This window comes from Oncorhynchus mykiss, chromosome 7 (assembly GCF_013265735.2).
Source record: "Oncorhynchus mykiss isolate Arlee chromosome 7, USDA_OmykA_1.1, whole genome shotgun sequence".
NCBI lineage: Eukaryota > Metazoa > Chordata > Actinopteri > Salmoniformes > Salmonidae > Oncorhynchus > Oncorhynchus mykiss.
In genome coordinates, this window is record NC_048571.1 from 61,825,003 (window position 1) to 61,844,795 (window position 19,793).

Sequence of the window (19,793 nt, forward strand, 5' to 3'; positions counted from 1 at the left end):
TGCAGCAATTCGACCATGAAGGCCTGATTCATGCTGTCTCCTCTGAACAGATGATGTTGAGAGGTGTTTGTTACTTGAACTCTGAAGCATTTATTTGGGCTGCCATCTGAGGCTGGTAACTCTAATGAACTTATCCTGTGCAGTAGAGGTTACTCTGGGTCTTCCTTTCCGGTGGCGGTCCTCATGAGAGCCAGTTTCATCATAGCCTCTTGATGGTTTTTCAACTGCACTTGAAGAAACTTTCAAACTTGAAATTTTCCAGATTGACTGACCTTCATGTCTTGAAGTAATTATAGACTGTCATTTCGCTTTGCTTACTTGAGCGGTTCTTGACATAATGTGGTCTTTTACCAAAAAGGGCTATCTTCTGTATACCACCCTTACCTGTGTCACAACACAACTGATTGTCTCAAACGTATTAAGGAGGAAAAAATTCCACAAATTAACTTTTAACAAGGCACACTTGTTAATTGAAATGCATTCCAGGTGACTACCTCGTAGTACTTGGAAAATCTCAAATATAAAAAATATTTTTATATGTTTAACACTTTTTTGGTTACTACATGATTCCATATGTGCTATTTCCTAGTTGTGATGTCTTCACTATTAGTATACAATGTAGAAAGTAGTAAAAATACAGAAAAACTCTGGAATGACTAGGAGTGTCCAAACTTTTGACTAGCACTGTATGTCTCAAGACCTGGAGATGTTTTAGTGACTGTATTACCTCTACCCAGAGGATATATCATGTGTTATGTTCACAGTGGAGTTCATAGCTTTCTGAATACCCTTCTATACAGTCAATACAGTAAAGGTGTCAATTTAGTAGACTTACCATACAAATTGATGTGTCGAATACAGCTCTCAACCACAAGAGGAATAGGTTGACCAGAATCCTGAGAGCAAATCATGGCAATAGTGAGAGCAAAGCATGGATGACTGACACTAATACAGTGACAAGAAAATTATTAACCACAAATACTAGACTGTCCATATTGATAGATTATGTTGTTTATGTAAAACAACATACATTTCAGCATACTGTGTATTCTATTAATTTAGAGCACAGAGTATTCTAGGCCTGCCCTGCCCCCTGGCATAAGGAAATAAATGCCTCTTCTTGATGGCTTCATAAACAGCAGTGTCCACCAACATTCATATGAGCACCATTAAAGTGACAGATATAAACCATTGCTATTCACAGCCCCTCATTATAGCAAGCAAACAGTCATGAAACAAGTGGAGTAGCAGTGACATGCTTTTGGAGCTCATTAGTACGACTGCGTGTGGAGGAGAAGGCAGAAATCAGCATGTAGAACTATTAGTGTAATAGTTTTCAGGTGGACCCACTCTACAGCACCGTGCCACGTGCCCTACCTCCCATCCTACCACCCCCCCACTGATAGTACCTGGTTGCGGGTACGGGCATTCCGTCTTCCCCTGGGGCAGAAAGTAGCGCAGCAAGGAGGTGCAGAGGGAAGGAGGCAGAGAGGCAACACAGTTAGAGAAGCACAGATGACAGACAGAGCCCCCCCTGGAGGCCTGGAGGATAAGCACAGGTCAGAGGCCGCTGGGATGGCTTGAGATGCAGTGAGACAGGGTGCAGTGAGGGACAGAACCAACTAGCACAGGGCTCTCTACAGAGCCACTATGGGGACTATGAGACACGGTATCCTCACGTCTGAGGATTAGCCGAGGTTAGAGGCCTGTGCTACTACTACATCTAAAAGGATAGGGAGACACTAATCCTCTTTCACCCTGTCTGTGTGCATCGTCAGAGCCATGGAAGAGAGGAAGAGGAGGTGAAGTTAAAGACAGAGGTTACGGGATGAGGTTGAGCAGTGAGCAGGAAGAGAGAGCAAGGGAGAGAGAGGAGGACCCTAGCTGCCCTCTCTTTCCAGCCCCACAGAGGGCACTAATTCACACACCCTAGCCATGGGCGGGTACCTTGATGAAGGTCTCCATATTGCCGTTAAACAGTTTATGGTTATAGATGGAGCGCGGCCTAGGCTTCCGCATTTTCTGTGGTTTAGGGGGTAGAGTGGGGGGCCTGGGGAGATGACGGGTGAGGAAGGGAACAAAAACACCATATGCTGTGAAACAGTTGAACGAACACGCAAGGCTAAAATGCAGATATACAAACATCTCTCAATAGTCCTGACTTCCACCTTCCCAAATATCCCCATCTGCTCTATTTTATTTTATGTGTGTAAGCAGGAGGAAGTGATCCATTTCCAGATGTTGAAAATTCTACCAAAATTAGACGTTTTTTCACTTACTGGTGTGTGTTATTTAAACCTGATGGCTCTGCCCTGTAATTAACCCTTAGGCAGCGCTAGGCTGGGCTGCTGTGTGTGTTGGGTCCCTGAGTGTCTCGGAGGCTGGGGGCTTGGGGCCACTTCATAAAACCCACTCTGACTGACTTATTGAATACATGAGAGGTTAATGATTCCTAATATTTAGCTGAATGTAAAAATTATTAATCAGAGCTTATAAAATCAAGCACACCTGCTGATAGTTCAGGTTATCCCTGACATATACACTGAGTGCACAAAACATTAGGAACACCTTCCTAATATTTATTGCACCCCCTCTTTTGCCCTCAGAACAGCCTCAAGTCGTTGGGGAATGGACTCTACAAGGTGTCAAAAGCGTTCCACAGGGATGCTGGCCCATGTTGACTACAATGCTTCCCACAGTTGTGCGAAGTTGGCTGGATGTCCTTTGGGTGGTGGACCATTCTTGATACACACAGGAAACTAAAGCGTGAGAAACCCTGCAGCGTTGCAGTTCTTGACACAAACCGGTGGGCCTGGCACCTACTACCATACCCTGTTCAAAGGCACTTAAATACTTTGTCTTGCCCATTCACCCTCTGAATGGCACACATACACAATCAATGTCTCAATGCTTAAAAATCCTTCTTTGTCACAACGAGGAGACCAAGGCGCAGCGTGAGATGAATACATTATTTTAATGAATAAAGAACACAGAACAAACTATACAAAACGACCATGACGCTATAAACACGAGTGCTGACATGCAACTACACATAGACAATAACCCACAAAAACCAAAATGGAAAATGGCAACCTAAATAGGATCCCCAATCGGAGACAACGATAAACAGCTGTCTCTGATTGGGAACCAATTCAGGCCACCATAGACCTACATATACCTAGACATACTAAAACCCCATAGATATACAAAAACCCTAGACAGGACAAAAACACCTAGACAGGACAAAAACACCTAGACAATACAAAAACTAAACCAACCACCCGTGTCACACCCTGACCTAACCAAAATAATAAAGAAAACAAAGATAACTAAGGTCAGGGCGTGACACTTTAACCTGTCTCCTCCCCTTCATCTACACTGACTGAAGTGAATTTATCAGGTCATATCAATAAGGGATCATAGCTTTCACCTGGATTAACCAGGTCAGTCTATGTCATGGAAAGAGCAGGTGTTCCTAATGGTTTGTACACTCAGTACAGTGTGGTTAGCAGACCGGTGGTACTTCGGCAAGGCCGGTCATGGACAGGGCAAACTAAAGTTTGCCTGGCTATCCAGACTCCTTGCTCTGGCCAAACGCTACGCTACGCCCACGGACGTTAGTTTATTCTCCACAATGAGTCTGGATCTGAGTACCTCCCTGACCCTTCACCGAATGCAAACACATTTGGGACCGTCTGATTGGTCCAGAACCGATGGGTTAGGTCAAGGCCAGAAAACATGTGGGTGAAGCGGCGGTGACTGGCATTGATGCTCTGATTGGCTAGAGACGATCCAATCGCTGATTAATTTGTTTTGTACGATCTCAGACTAAAGATTGTAGCAAACGACAGAGCAGTGGAGGAGTCATCAGGCTCAACCAAAGTAGCATTCCTAAAAGATATTTAAGTCTTATCCAAAATTATAATAATATGGCAAAACATATTAAAATACACTTACGAATTTACTTCAATAATATCACACACACACACATACACACTAACAGCACACACACTAACAGCACACACACTAACAGCATGCCTGCTCCAACTGCACTGCGGTCCTGGAGCCCTTCCCAGAGACAGAGAGCAGTGACACACAGCCCTGTCCGCTCTGCCATCCAGCCGGAACTCTAAACACAGCCTCAACCATTCTGCTCATTGTGGCTTTGCATCACATGATGCTTAGGTTTGTATTAACTCCTGGCAATAAGGTAAATGGAGCCGAAAATAATGGTTGTATGTGAACAAGATGCTCTGAGAACTACATCCTGTATGACCTGCAGTAGCTTGTTCCTTTGTTTTGATTAATTTCACCTTTATTTAACCAGGGAAGACAGTTGAGAACAAGTTCTCCTTTACAACTGCGACCTGGCCAAGATAAAGCAAAGCAGTGCGACACAAACAACAACACAGTTACACATGGGATAAACAAAAGTACAGTCAATAACACAACAGAAAAATCTATATACAGGGTGTGCAAATGTAGTAAGATTAGGGAGGTAAGGCAATAAATAGGCCATTGTGGCAAAATAATTACAATTTAGCATTAACACTGGAGTGATAGATGTGCAGAAGATGAATGTGCAAGTAGAGATACTGGGGTGCAAAGGAGCAAAATAAATAAATAACAATATGGGGATGAGGTAGTTGGGTGGGCTATTTACAGATGGGTTATGTACAGGTGCAATGATCGGTAAGCTGCTCTGACAGCTGATGCTTAAAGTTAGTGAGGGAGATGTAAGACTCCAGCTTTAGTGATTTCCGTTCCAGTCATTGGCAGCAGAGAACTGGACGGAAAGGCAACCAAAGGAGGAGTTGGCTTTGTGCTGCGGGTGGGTGCTGCTATGGTGACCAGTGAGCTGAGATAAGGCGGGGCTTTACCTAGCGAAGACTTATAGATGACCTGGAGCCAGTTGCCTTGGCGACTAATATGAAGCGAAGGCCAGCCAACGAGAGCATACAGGTCGCAGTGGTGGGTGGTATATGGGGCTTTGGTGACAAAACGGATGGCACTGTGATAGACTACATACAATTTGCTGAGTAGAGTGTTGAAGGCTATTTTGTAAATGACATCGCCGAAGTCGAGGATCGGTAGGATGGTCAGTTTTACGAGGGTATGTTTGGCAGCATGAGTGAAGGATGCTTTGTTGCGAAATAGGAAGCCAATTTTAGATTTAATTTTGGATTGGAGATGTTTAATGTGAATCTGGAAGGAGAGTTTACAGTCTAACCAGACACCTAGGTTTTTATAGATGTCCACATATTCTAAGCCATAACCGTCCAGAGTAGTGATGCTAGACGGGCTGGCGCGTGCGAGCAGCGATCGGTTGACGAGCATGCATATAGTTTTACTTGCATTTAAGATAATTTGGGGTCCACGGAATGAGTGTTGTATGGCATTGAAGTTTGTCTGGAGGTTTGTTAACACAGTGTCCAAAGAAGGGCCAGAAGTATACAGAATGGTGTCGTAGAGGTGGATCAGAGAATAACCAGCAGCAAGAGCGACATCATTGATGTGTACAGAGAAAAGAGTCGGCCCGAGAATTGAACCCTGTGGCACCCCCACAGAGACTGCGAGAGGTCCGGACAACAGGCCCTCCAATTTGACACACTAAACTCTATCTGAGAAGTATCAGACACCCACTGACCTTAACCCAATAACCTTAAATATGCACCACGATCTTTGGAAACATACATAGATGTAGGTTATCATTCATTAGGGACTTTATTTATTTGGCTGAAGACTTGATAGTGTAGGACTTTGTATATTTTACAGTTACATTTTTATAATCATCATACAATAATCATTATTACTCTACCCAATGACTGTGCATGTTAAATCCAATTTCTATAAGTTCAGTTGAAAAGGCGTCTTGGAACAAAGGCAGGGGATTTGAAATGGTTTAGTTATCTTAAGACATCTTACCTCGTAGTCCCACATTCAGCCCTTTCTCCTGCAAACACAGAAGAGAGAAATGTCATTAAGAATATGAGGCCATGGTATGCACGGTGCGCAGGCTAACTCCTGCTCCTCTACCAGGGCTCAGTGAAGGATTTCATGGGAATAGTCAAAGCTATTGAGGGAAAACTGAATGGTCTAGCAACAACAGCATCCCTGAGACAAAGGCATTGAGCTGTCGCCGTAGAAACCTCAGAGAGGACTCTGTGGGGTGCAGGCCCACTGCCCTAGGGAAGAAAAGGGCTCTGGGTGGGAGGTGGAAGACTGGGGGTACAGGGGGGGTCATCTCACACTGGTGACACTGTTTAATGTCAGTGCCAGCTCACTGAGCCCTTTGTCCCAAAGCCCTGTGCATGTCTCAGCACACAAAGAGACACATGTGCACGCACAAGCACCAAACGCAAATATTAAAATAGTTTCACTTTCTTTCAAACTTTCACCAAAAAACACACACACAGACAGCACCTCTCTCTCTCACACACACACACACACAGACAGCACCTCTCTCTCTCTCACACACACACACACACACACACACACACACACACACACACCCTGACCTTAGAAATCCTTTTTATTCTCTATTATGGTTAGGTCGGGATGTGACTAGGGTGGGTCGTCTAGTTTTTTCATTTCTATGTTGGCCTGGAATGGTTCCCAATCAGAGGCAGCTGTCTATCGTTGTCTCCGATTGGGGATCATATTTAGGCAGCCTTTTCACACTGGGTTTTTGTGGGATCTTGTCTATGTCTAGTTGCCTGCGAGCACTACATTCGTTTCACGGTTTGTTTTGAGCGTTATTGTTTTCTGTGAGTTTCATCCAATAAGCATGTGGAACTCTATGCACGCTGTGCTTTGGTCCATTAATTCAACCAACAATCGTGACACACACACACACACACACACACAATAAACATTTTCTAATCACAGGTAAACACAAGACATTGAGTGTAGGTTTGGCAGTGAAGAAGTCCGTTAGTTGTTATGACTGTAATCCGTATCCATCAGAAGGGTTCTCCCACTAACCACAGCTCTAACTGCTGCATCTATGAACTCATTTCAAAGCCAATAGTTAATCAAAGGTTTATTAGCTAGGGTAGAGAAAAGCCCTTTGTCTTTTATATAGAATCCATTGAGCAATGAATGAGAGACAATAGTGATGACTGACCCATTTCTCTATACATAATGTTGGCAGTACAGATGCCCTATCTTAATCATAATGTTATGTTGATTTGTCCTGCCATCCAGGTCTCCAGTTGGTCATGTTGTACATATGTACAGTGCCTTGCGAAAGTATTCGGCCCCCTTGAACTTTGCGACCTTTTGCCACATTTCAGGCTTCAAACATAAAGATATAAAACTGTATTTTTTTGTGAAGAATCAACAACAAGTGGGACACAATCATGAAGTGGAACGACATTTATTGGATATTTCAAACTTTTTTAACAAATCAAAAACTGAAAAATTGGGCGTGCAAAATTATTCAGCCCCTTTACTTTCAGTGCAGCAAACTCTCTCCAGAAGTTCAGTGAGGATCTCTGAATGATCCAATGTTGACCTAAATGACTAATGATGATAAATATAATCCACCTGTGTGTAATCAAGTCTCCGTATAAATGCACCTGCACTGTGATAGTCTCAGAGGTCCGTTAAAAGCGCAGAGCGCATCATGAAGAACAAGGAACACACCAGGCAGGTCCGAGATACTGTTGTGAAGAAGTTTAAAGCCGGATTTGGATACAAAAATATTTCCCAAGCTTTAAACATCCCAAGGAGCACTGTGCTAGCGATAATATTGAAATGGAAGGAGTATCAGACCACTGCAAATCTACCAAGACCTGGCCGTCCCTCTAAACTTTCAGCTCATACAAGGAGAAGACTGATCAGAGGTGCAGCCAAGAGGCCCATGATCACTCTGGATGAACTGCAGAGATCTACAGCTGAGGTGGGAGACTCTGTCCATAGGACAACAATCAGTCGTATATTGCACAAATCTGGCCTTTATGGAAGAGTGGCAAGAAGAAAGCCATTTCTTAAAGATATCCATAAAAAGTGTCGTTTAAAGTTTGCCACAAGCCACCTGGGAGACACACCAAACATGTGGAAGAAGGTGCTCTGGTCAGATGAAACCAAAATGGAACTTTTTGGCAACAATGCAAAACGTTATGTTTGGCGTAAAAGCAACACAGCTGAACACACCATCCCCACTGTCAAACATGGTGGTGGCAGCATCATGGTTTGGGCCTGCTTTTCTTCAGCAGGGACAGGGAAGATGGTTAAAATTGATGGGAAGATGGATGGAGCCAAATACAGGACCATTCTGGAAGAAAACCTGATGGAGTCTGCAAAAGACCTGAGACTGGGACGGAGATTTGTCTTCCAACAAGACAATGATCCAAAACATAAAGCAAAATCTACAATGGAATGGTTCAAAAATAAACATATCCAGGTGTTAGAATGGCCAAGTCAAAGTCCAGACCTGAATCCAATCGAGAATCTGTGGAAAGAACTGAAAACTGCTGTTCACAAATGCTCTCCATCCAACCTCACTGAGCTCGAGCTGTTTTGCAAGGAGGAATGGGAAAAAATGTCAGTCTCTCGATGTGCAAAACTGATAGAGACATACCCCAAGCGACTTACAGCTGTAATCGCAGCAAAAGGTGGCGCTACAAAGTATTAACTTAAGGGGGCTGAATAATTTTGCACGCCCAATTTTTCAGTTTTTGATTTGTTAAAAAAGTTTGAAATATCCAATAAATGTCGTTCCACTTCATGATTGTGTCCCACTTGTTGTTGATTCTTCACAAAAAAATACAGTTTTATATCTTTATGTTTGAAGCCTGAAATGTGGCAAAAGGTCGCAAAGTTCAAGGGGGCCGAATATTTTCGCAAGGCACTGTATATATAAGATGTTCTTTACGCAATCCGAAAAACGTCCATTATAAATCGCAATCTGGGTCAGGTGAGCATGATTTGAAAGCTTGTTCTATTTCCAACATGACTAGCGAAGTTAGAAAACATGATCTTACAGTGTTCGGCTTCACAAGGCAGTTCAGAGAAACAGATGGTAATGTTGGTGGGTATAGAAAGGAGTCATGAGTGCATTCAGGTTTGTGTGCTGCAGCAGATTCTCTTCAAGAATAAATACAAATGAGCTCATTCTGTTCAGAACAACCCAGGGTATGACGACATGTCATCTTGTAATTGTACATCAAACTTAGTGATCAGAAACGTTGACCCTGTATAGGACATGAGTTTTATGATTGGCCCAGCGTCATCCGGGTTAGGGGAGGGTTTGCCCGGGGGGGCTTTACAAGTAGGCCGTCGTTGTAAATAAGAATTTGTTCTTAACGGCTGACTTGCCTAGTTGAATAAACGTTGAATAAAATGTTGAATTAAAATACATTGGGAAATGTAAAGTGCACATTTGTGTTTGGCTTGCTTTACTACATCAAAGTGGTATTTATTATAATCCTCAACATCTCTTCTTTTAAAATATATCATCTTAATTTATAGCATTTCCCTCACTCTAACAACAAAAAAAATGTAAAAAGTAGCCCAATTACCAGGAGAGATTGGGGCAGCTTCTTGTCGCGCGTGGTGTTCAGAACAGCTGTCAGTCAAAACCCATACAATGCTGTGAAGCGCAGTCAGAGCTCTGACATCATGTATAGCATTCAAATTTAGGCGCTTAATAGTGCCCAAATCTGCCATTTTCAACCCGTATGTGGGTATGATTGTAAAGTGTTTCATCGTAACGACAAGAATACAGCAGTAATTGGTGACTGAAGCACTTTTGTTCAATGAGCCAAATGCTTTATGTAAAAGATGTAAAGTTGAGGTCTCAATATTCTAAACCTACATTTCAAATACAGTACCATAATCTAACAATAGGCAATGAATCATTATGATGGTGTATTTGTATGACTAGCTGGAGATATTCATGGTGAACCTCTCTAAACTATCTAATACAGAAGATCTGTGATTTCCGCTCAGAATCCAGGAGGGAACAGTAGCTATCCCAGTCACATTGACTAGTTTTCATGTTGACATAGTGCTGTAGGAACCTATACAGCGAGGTCTGATGTGTGCACCATGTGGTATTCTCCAATAACACATTCACGCATGTACACACACACACACACACACACACACACACACACACACACACACACACACACACACACACACACTTAATGAGCAGGCTAGATTGATCACCTGAATAATTAAACATTGTTGGTATGTCCCTACACAGACAGCAGCACTGGGCCACGATCACACAAACAAACAAGCTGTGGGCTATGTTCACATGAAAACACATTCAAGCAGTCTGAGCAATAAGTTTGAGGTATCAGTTCATAGAGATCTGAAGATGACAGAGGAACATTAGGGATGCCTAGACTGACAAGACAAATCCATGTCGACCAAGTTTGTGCACTGTATGTGAGTATGGTGTGAAATTGTGTGTGTGTGTGCGTGCATGGCCTCAGCTGGTTGTGCCTGCTGTCCCTCTCTACTAGGTGAACCACTGGTGCAGTAGCAGCTGCTGAGATGGTGCTGCTGGGACATCCTGACTGATTGGGCGTAAACTACTCACGGCTGAGGTGACAAAGGACCTCCTGGGAGGGGCCTCTGCGAGAAGGGCGGGGGTTTATATTACCCATACTCCTCCAGGATCCTCCTAGAGGCTACAACATACAGGAACCAACCAGTGCAATGTCTCACTCGTGCAAATGAGAAGAGAGGAGTGGGGATCGATGGTGCTTTAGTGTTTTCTTGTGATTCCTTTGATGCAACTCGCCTTTGAATTTGAACTTAATTCCTCTTCCCTAGTTCCCTTCTGCCCCTTGAGAATAAACAAGTTCATGTGGTCTCCTCCCGCTTCCTCTGCCTGGTTCAGATTTGCTCATTAGATAAGAGCTCCACAACACTACTGGGCCTGATGGCGGCCATTTTACAGACCCATCACCTATCACATAGGGATTTCTGGCTCATACTGAGCTAGGCGTTAACACGCAAGGCCTGGCGCCTGCCATTAACATCACTGTGACCAGAAGGAAGTAGGAGCATTAAGAGAAGGGGTGTCAAACTAACATTGATTTAAATAGATATGATGTCATTGGTGGAGAGACCGAGGGGCCTTACCTTCTCCCAGTGTCTGCTTCAGGAGGTCATGCTTGGCCTGCAGTTTAATGATGAGGTTGCTGCCATTCAGGAACTCCTTAAATTTCTGTGAACCCAAACAGACCAGATGAAGGCGTCAGTGAGTGAACAGCGCTAATGGGATGTGACTGGAACAGGCCGAGACGCCTGCCATCCACCACAGAGGCCAGAGAACACATTCAGTCAGTTTCACTCTGTACGGAACAAACTCAATCTGTTCCAGGGATAATTGGATTTCCATGTGATTTCCAAAGCATGGGGCTTGTCATATGTGTTTTATAGAATAGTGTGATGGCTGATGGCTTGATGTTGATGTGCAGTACTGTACACTGCAGTGGCTATGGCAGTACAGCCAGGTATGTTACTTAACTGTGAAACAGATTTAACAGGCAGTTGTCCTGAGGCATGGCTGCATATCTCAGGGCAGAACAGGCAGGTATGAAGGCTATCTATAACAGGCAGGTATGAAGGCTATCTATAACAGGCAGGTATGAAGGCTATCTATAACAGGCAGGTATGACGGCTATGTATAACAGGCAGGTATGACGGCTATCTATAACAGGCAGGTATGACGGCTATCTATAACAGGCAGGTATGAAGGCTATGTATAACAGGCAGGTATGAAGGCTATGTATAACAGGCAGGTATGAAGGCTGTGTATAACAGGCAGGTATGAAGGTTATGTATAACAGGCAGGTATGAAGGCTATCTATAACAGGCAGGTATGAAGGCTATGTATAACAGGCAGGTATGAAGGCTATGTATAACAGGCAGGTATGAAGGCTATCTATAACAGGCAGGTATGAAGGCTATGTATAACAGGCAGGTATGAAGGCTATGTATAACAGGCAGGTATGAAGGTTATGTATAACAGGCAGGTATGAAGGTTATGTATAACAGGCAGGTATGAAGGCTATGTATAACAGGCAGGTATGAAGGCTATGTATAACAGGCAGGTATGAAGGCTATCTATAACAGGCAGGTATGAAGGCTATGTATAACAGGCAGGTATGAAGGCTATCTATAACAGGCAGGTATGAAGGCTATGTATAACAGGCAGGTATGAAGGCTATGTATAACAGGCAGGTATGAAGGCTATGTATAGCAGGCAGGTACTCACAGTGAAGTAGAAGACCTCTGTCTCCTGCTGATTGGCCCGTCTCTTGGCCACGTTTAGTTTGCTCATGTAGGTCTCAGAGGCAACAGACTTCATGGACTCATTGGAGCGGCTATGTTGGAAGGCATCGGACACATCAAAGTCCTCCACAGTCAGCATGTCCTGCATGGTATGCATGGTGGCGTCCAGTGTCTTCCTCACCTACAGCAAAGGGAACGATTCAACAACTGACACGATGACAGATGAACTAGGATTTCCTACTCAGTCATTTGATCCATGTCCTTCAGAACAACAAGAAAGGGAAGAATTTCAACAACAAAAAATGAAATGGTGACAAACGAAACAGAATTTCCTCCTCAGTCATCTGATCCAGGTCCTTTGTAACATAATAGGCCAGTAAGATTTTTTAAACTTCAGGGTTCCCTACGACATGTGCAAGGTCAAGTGTGAGCGATCACTGGCATATCCCATTTCAAAGACAAATTGACCCTGAATAACAACTGGTACAGGGCTCATTCATAGGCAGTGTACCAGATGACCCACTGGTCAGCCATCCATCAGAATAACAGCAGAATATGAAGAGCGTCTGGTTTGTCTGGATGTAAAAGGGCTGAGGACTCTTTCTCTACAGCGCTGAGATTACCCGCCAGTTATATGAGATGTTATGAGACGGAGGCATAGTCATCAGGGCAGGCTGTAGCTAGCCAGCCAGGGTCATTAGCACCTCCGTTAGCACTTGCATCTACTCAGAGGGTGAGAGGTGTGTTTGTTTGTGTGTGTTTGTGTGTGTGTGTGCGCACTGCCTGCTGCTCCCACTGAGAAGGACCAGTCATCACAACACACAATAGACCATCAACAGTGATGTACTGTATCTACATGGAACATGCACCCATTAGTGTTTTCACACAAGTTAATATCACAAGCTTAATATACTCTCTGCTCCCAAGGAGTGTGTGTGGGCCACTGAAATGAACTTGCGATGAGAGCTGATGGTCTCTAAAGACCGGCTGAGTTTGGGCATGTCAGAGAGAGAGGTGACAGAGGCTACAGAGCAGACTCAGTGGGGGGAAGCAACAGACACACTGGGGGGGGGGGGGGGGGCGCTATCATGGACTCCAGAGTGGCGCAGCTGTCTAAGGCATTGCATCTCAGTACTAGAGGCATCACTACAGACCCTTGTTTGATTCCAGGCTGTATCACAACCGGCTGTGATTGGGAGTCCTGTAGGGTGCTGCACAATTCGCCCAATGTCGTCCGGGTTAGGGTTTGGCCAAGATAGGCCGTCATTGTAAATAAGAATTTGTTCTTAACTGACTTGCCTAGTTAAATAAAGGTACAATTAAAAAAAGCCTTCACCTCCTCGTTCTCGATCTTGAGCGTGGCCAGGCGGGACTGCAGCTGGTGGTAGCGCATCAGGAGCTCAGTCTGCACAGGCTGCTGGGCACTCACCTGACACACCTGAGAGGACACATAGACAGAGAGGTACGGGCTGGGAAAACTGTCTCACAGGATTGGAAAAAAACATGCTTGCTGCTGGCATGAATGTGGTTTCCATGGTTTAAAAAATGTATTGGTTGTACTTGTAACTTAGATACATTTTGATAAAGATATAGTATGAATCTATAAATGTACCAAATGTATCAGTCATTTAACACCTCTCACCTCGTCCCCCATGTGGGGCAGGTACTCGAAGCGCATGGGAGGGCAGAACACCTGGTTGTGCATGTCCATGATCTTGTGCTTGTCGCTGCGGGAGTCCAGGTTGTCCACGGCGTTCTCCATGATGTCCAGGCCCTCGTGGCGACTAGTCTCCAGGTTGTACTCAGCTGACAGGTAGGTCCTGAAGGTACGTGCCAGGCTGGCATGGTAGCCCAGGTCGCAGCACTGTAGATGCAGTCATTATAGTATAGTATAATACAATAACTAACATAAGAGTAGAATATAATAAAGGAGTTGATCATGACCTGACTGGAAGCATACGCCTAGGGTCCAGAGTTTTCCAGCACAGGTCATGTGTCTAAGAACATACTGGCCCTAATTACGAACAACCTGACAAACCAGTCTGAATCCATGCCCTCATTATACACAAGGCAATGTGATGAACTCAGTCTTTAGCATGCACACAATTTAGTTACACAATTCCGCTCATTTCCTACGAGCATGTTACTAACCTGACCTCCAACATGAACTAAATTCCAAATTAAACACTGTTGGGGGTTAACGGGCAGAAATAGAATAATAGAATACACCAAATTAGAGAAGCAAGTACAGATAATTAGCTCAACCATGGAGCTGCATAAACTAACCTCATTACTATAGCCAAGTGGGTTTCTAAGAGGCTTCGTGGGGCCTGAGTCTGACTGCTTAGTGATTCACTAAACACTCTTTCATAAACACACAGGAAGTTGCGCTCGACTCCAATGATAACCCCCCATATCTGCGGTTGTTTTATAACAGGGTCGGTGTACAATGAGTAAGGATATGGGAGCACAGAGCTCTTTATGGTACAGAGTTGTATTTCAACAGCCACATCCCATAAGAAACACACTGCCTGGCTCTAATGAGTTCCATGCTTTGATTGAATCATGGTCCTATCATGAGTAGACTGTAGCAGGAGTGCTGACAGGCAGAATACTGGTACTGCAGAACTGATGACATTGTTCATTTGCATGCAAAAGACGTCTGTACTTTATTTCCATTTATTCGGGTGGACAGGGCTGACTTGCAGTGTGGATGTCTGTTTTGATGTCTGGCTGCTAGTGACTGTTTCCGTGTGGCATGACAAACAGGCCCTTATCCTCTGCAAAGCTTGTGGCGGCAAAGCACAGCGAGTCATGCTCACAATCCCTTTCCCTGCAGTGGGGCCGGATTTGGGATGACATGGCCCCTTTTGCTTGCCAGACACAAGAAGCAGCTCCAACAAAGTGACCCAGCACAGAGACACAGCCGTCAATCAGAGGTCTCCGTCTGGCAGACCCCTGTGTAGCCTACAGCTCCTGGCGCTCCTTCACACTTCACACAGTTAATGTTTAGAACTGTTTAAAGAGAGAAATCCTGGATGTAATCTCTCTCATTGTCAAAAGTCTGTCTAGCCTCAAGCCTCAGTTAAATTGCATCATATGTTTCTAGGCATACAGTACTTTACATATGCAGGATCTCTGTATCCAACTCCCTGACCTGTTCAGAGTATCAGAAGAGGCCAGGCAGGCCTGGGGCAATACCACAGTAACCACCCAGCATTAGACCAGCAGGGATGTGGGAGAGAGGGGGAACATCTGGTGGTAGAACCACCAGGTAACCCGCGGCTGAATGATCCCTGCCACAACCACCAGGTAACCCGGGGCTGAATGATCCCTGCCACAACCACCAGGTAACCCGGGCTGAATGATCCCTGCCACAACCACCAGGTAACCCGCGGCTGAATGATCCCTGCCACAACCACCAGGTAACCCGGGGCTGAATGATCCCTGCCACAACCACCAGGTAACCCGGGGCTGAATGATCCCTGCCACAACCACCAGGTAACCCGCGGCTGAATGATCCCTGCCACAACCACCAGGTAACCCGGGGCTGAATGATCCCTGCCACAACCACCAGGTAACCCGGGCTGAATGATCCCTGCCACAACCACCAGGTAACCCGGGGCTGAATGATCCCTGACACAACCACCAGGTAACCCGGGGCTGAATGAACCCTGCCACAACCACCAGGTAACCCGGGGCTGAATGAACCCTGCCACAACTACCAGGTAACCCGGGGCTGAATGATCCCTGCCACAACCACCAGGTAACCCGGGGCTGAATGATCCCTGCCACAATTACCAGGTAACCCGGGGCTGAATGATCCCTGCCACAACTACCAGGTAACCCAGGGCTGAATGATCCCTGCCACAACTACTAGGTAACCCGGGGCTGAATGATCCCTGCCACAACCACCAGGTAACCCGGGGCTAAATGATCCCTGCCACAACCACCAGGTAACCCGGGGCTGAATGATCCCTGCCACAACCACCAGGTAACCCGGGGCTGAATGATCCCTGCCACAACCACCAGGTAACCCGGGGCTGAATGATCCCTGCCACAATTACCAGGTAACCCGGGGCTGAATGATCCCTGCCACAACTACCAGGTAACCCGGGGCTGAATGATCCCTGCCACAATTACCAGGTAACCCGGGGCTGAATGATCCCTGCCACAACCACCAGGTAACCCGGGGATGAATGATCCCTGCCACAACCACCAGGTAACCCGGGGCTGAATGATCCCTGCCACAATTACCAGGTAACCCGCGGCTGAATGATCCCTGCCACAACCACCAGGTAACCCGGGGCTGAATGATCCCTGCCACAATTACCAGGTAACCCGGGGTTGAATGATCCCTGCCACAACCACCAGGTAACCCGGGGCTGAATGATCCCTGCCACAACCACCAGGTAACCCGGGGCTGAATGATCCCTGCCACAACTACCAGGTAACCCGGGGCTGAATGATCCCTGCCACAACCACCAGGTAACCTGGGGCTGAATGATCCCTGCCACAACCACCAGGTAACCCGGGGCTGAATGATCCCTGCCACAACCACCAGGTAACCCGGGGCTGAATGATCCCTGCTACAACCACCAGGTAACCCAGGGCTGAATGATCCCTGCCACAACCACCAGGTAACCCGGGGCTGAATGATCCCTGCCACAACTACCAGGTAACCCGGGGCTGAATGATCCCTGCCACAACCACCAGGTAACCCGGGGCTGAATGATCCCTGCCACAACCACCAGGTAACCCGGGGTTGAATGATCCCTGCCACAACCACCAGGTAACCCAGGGCTGAATGATGCCTGCCACAACCACCAGGTAACCCGGGGCTGAATGATCCCTGCCACAACCACCAGGTAACCCGGGGCTGAATGATCCCTGCCACAATTACCAGGTAACCCGGGGCTGAATGATCCCTGCCACAACTACCAGGTAACCCGGGGCTGAATGATCCCTGCCACAATTACCAGGTAACCCGGGGCTGAATGATCCCTGCCACAACCACCAGGTAACCCGGGGATGAATGATCCCTGCCACAACCACCAGGTAACCCGGGGCTGAATGATCCCTGCCACAATTACCAGGTAACCCGCGGCTGAATGATCCCTGCCACAACCACCAGGTAACCCGGGGCTGAATGATCCCTGCCACAATTACCAGGTAACCCGCGGCTGAATGATCCCTGCCACAACCACCAGGTAACCCGGGGCTGAATGATCCCTGCCACAACCACCAGGTAACCCGGGGCTGAATGATCCCTGCCACAACTACCAGGTAACCCGGGGCTGAATGATCCCTGCCACAACCACCAGGTAACCTGGGGCTGAATGATCCCTGCCACAACCACCAGGTAACCCGGGGCTGAATGATCCCTGCCACAACCACCAGGTAACCCGGGGCTGAATGATCCCTGCCACAACCACCAGGTAACCCAGGGCTGAATGATCCCTGCCACAACCACCAGGTAACCCGGGGCTGAATGATCCCTGCCACAACTACCAGGTAACCCGGGGCTGAATGATCCCTGCCACAACCACCAGGTAACCCGGGGCTGAATGATCCCTGCCACAACCACCAGGTAACCCGGGGTTGAATGATCCCTGCCACAACCACCAGGTAACCCGGGGCTGAATGATCCCTGCCACAACCACCAGGTAACCCGGGGCTGAATGAACCCTGCCACAACCACCAGGTAACCCGGGGCTGAATGATCCCTGCCACAACCACCAGGTAACCCGGGGCTGAATGATCCCTGCCACAACCACCAGGTAACCCAGGGCTGAATGATCCCTGCCACAACCACCAGGTAACCTGGGGCTGAATGATCCCTGCCACAACTACCAGGTAACCCGGGGCTGAATGATCCCTGCCACAACCACCAGGTAACCCGGGGCTGAATGATCCCTGCCACAACCACCAGGTAACCCGGGGTTGAATGATCCCTGCCACAACCACCAGGTAACCCAGGGCTGAATGATGCCTGCCACAACCACCAGGTAACCCGGGGCTGAATGATCCCTGCCACAACTACCAGGTAACCCGGGGCTGAATGAACCCTGCCAACCATACTGGCCACATAGCTGCCTGTATACACAGAGCCGGCACCCAGACCCTGGCTAGGGTTTCATTCCTCCAGCCATTAGTGGTCCACAAAGCAAACTCACCCTGTTCACCAACAGTAATCACAGACTTCTCAGGCAGACTTGCTGCTGGGCTGCATTGGCTTTGCATTTTGAATTATGATGGTGGTTCACCTAGGTATGGTCTTTTCTGTCATGTGACTGTGTATTACTCTCTATTTCTATAATCCAATGGATACTCTGGAGGGGAAGTTGCATACAGTTCAACGTAACACATTATTTATTAGAAGTGGACCAAAAGAAGAGGGTGAAAACCCTAGCTGTACTGTAGATTTGAGGAATGAAGTAAAATAAAAGGGAAGTGTTTTGTTTTGAAGTAGGAAGCACATAGGACCAGATTCGTTTCTGTGTGTGTGTGTGTGTGTGTGTGTGTGTGTGTGTGTGTGTGTGTGTGTCACCCAGAGTCATGTTTCACCATCAGTGTGTTTTGGTTGGCTCCCTGGGAGAGTGTGGTGTGTGACAGTAACAGGGCCACGCTCCGCTCCAAGTCTCTCAGCACAGCTTCCAAAGGGGCCTTAGCCCTGACAGCACTCCAAGCCCTCCCAGATATATGAGGGCATGACAGAGGGAGGAAAGGAGAACAGGGGTAAGAGAGGGAAGACAAGACCAGGAGGAAGGTATTCTGACTGTCAACACTGAACCATTCCCTTGACAGGAAGTCATCATTCATTTTCCAGAAGAATCATAACAATGCCTTTTGGGTGGTAACATATATCAGTTAGATATAGTCATTCAGCCATTCAGTTAGACATACAACGGTACTACTGGAGGGCTTAGAACAAACTATTGTGTTTGAGATTAGGAGACACAAAATGGAGGTAAACTCTTTCTGTGTTTCAAACCAACAGAGGAGCTTGAAGCAATACAGCAAACGGGCTGCGAACCGTGAAACAGATGGTGAGAATATATAGTGTAGCAACGTTAGACCAACAGACCAACGTTACACCAATGTTAGACCAACATTACACCAACCTTAGACCAACGTTAGACCAACGTTAGACCAAGGTTAGACCAACATTAGACCAACGTTAGACCAACATTGGACAATCCCAGCAGTGAGACACAAACCAGCCTGTGTGTCTATCGCATACTTACATCAATCATATCAGAGACATCGTGGATGTAGTATTTCGCCACAACGGCATTCGTTGCTGCCAGGTTCAACAAATAGTCGTTGCGGGCTTTAGTGCACTTCAGCTTGTTTTCGGAGTACTTGGCTTGCCTCTGGGGGAAGGAGAGGGGAGAAAGAGAGAGAGAAATGGAGAGCAGACAAAGAGGGGGAAAACAGTCCATGAAATGAAGCAACGTTGAGTGGGCTAAATGGTAACCTAGGATATATAACATAGGAGGATTGCTGTGCAGCCTGGTGGCCTGGCTTAGTGT

The 19,793-nt window shown here is 46.5% G+C and overlaps 1 protein-coding gene across 2 annotated transcripts in view; it reads right to left on the bottom strand.

Moving 5' to 3' along the window:
• The window catches only part of LOC110528991 (SLIT-ROBO Rho GTPase-activating protein 3), a 120,462-nt gene that overhangs the window by 24,325 nt on the left and 76,344 nt on the right, over positions 1–19,793 (bottom strand). The window contains exons 6-13 of one of the 2 annotated variants that reach the window (XM_036983710.1): positions 19,506–19,634; positions 13,901–14,122; positions 13,595–13,696; positions 12,242–12,439; positions 11,104–11,188; positions 5,926–5,953; positions 1,410–1,440; positions 836–896 (exon numbers count right to left, since the gene is read on the bottom strand). In XM_036983710.1, coding sequence (XP_036839605.1) covers positions 836–896; positions 1,410–1,440; positions 5,926–5,953; positions 11,104–11,188; positions 12,242–12,439; positions 13,595–13,696; positions 13,901–14,122; positions 19,506–19,634 — 856 coding nt within the window. Of the gene's footprint in view, positions 1–835; positions 897–1,409; positions 1,441–1,947; positions 2,051–5,925; positions 5,954–11,103; positions 11,189–12,241; positions 12,440–13,594; positions 13,697–13,900; positions 14,123–19,505; positions 19,635–19,793 lie in introns of both variants that reach the window. The other variant, XM_036983709.1, reaches the window with a different exon arrangement.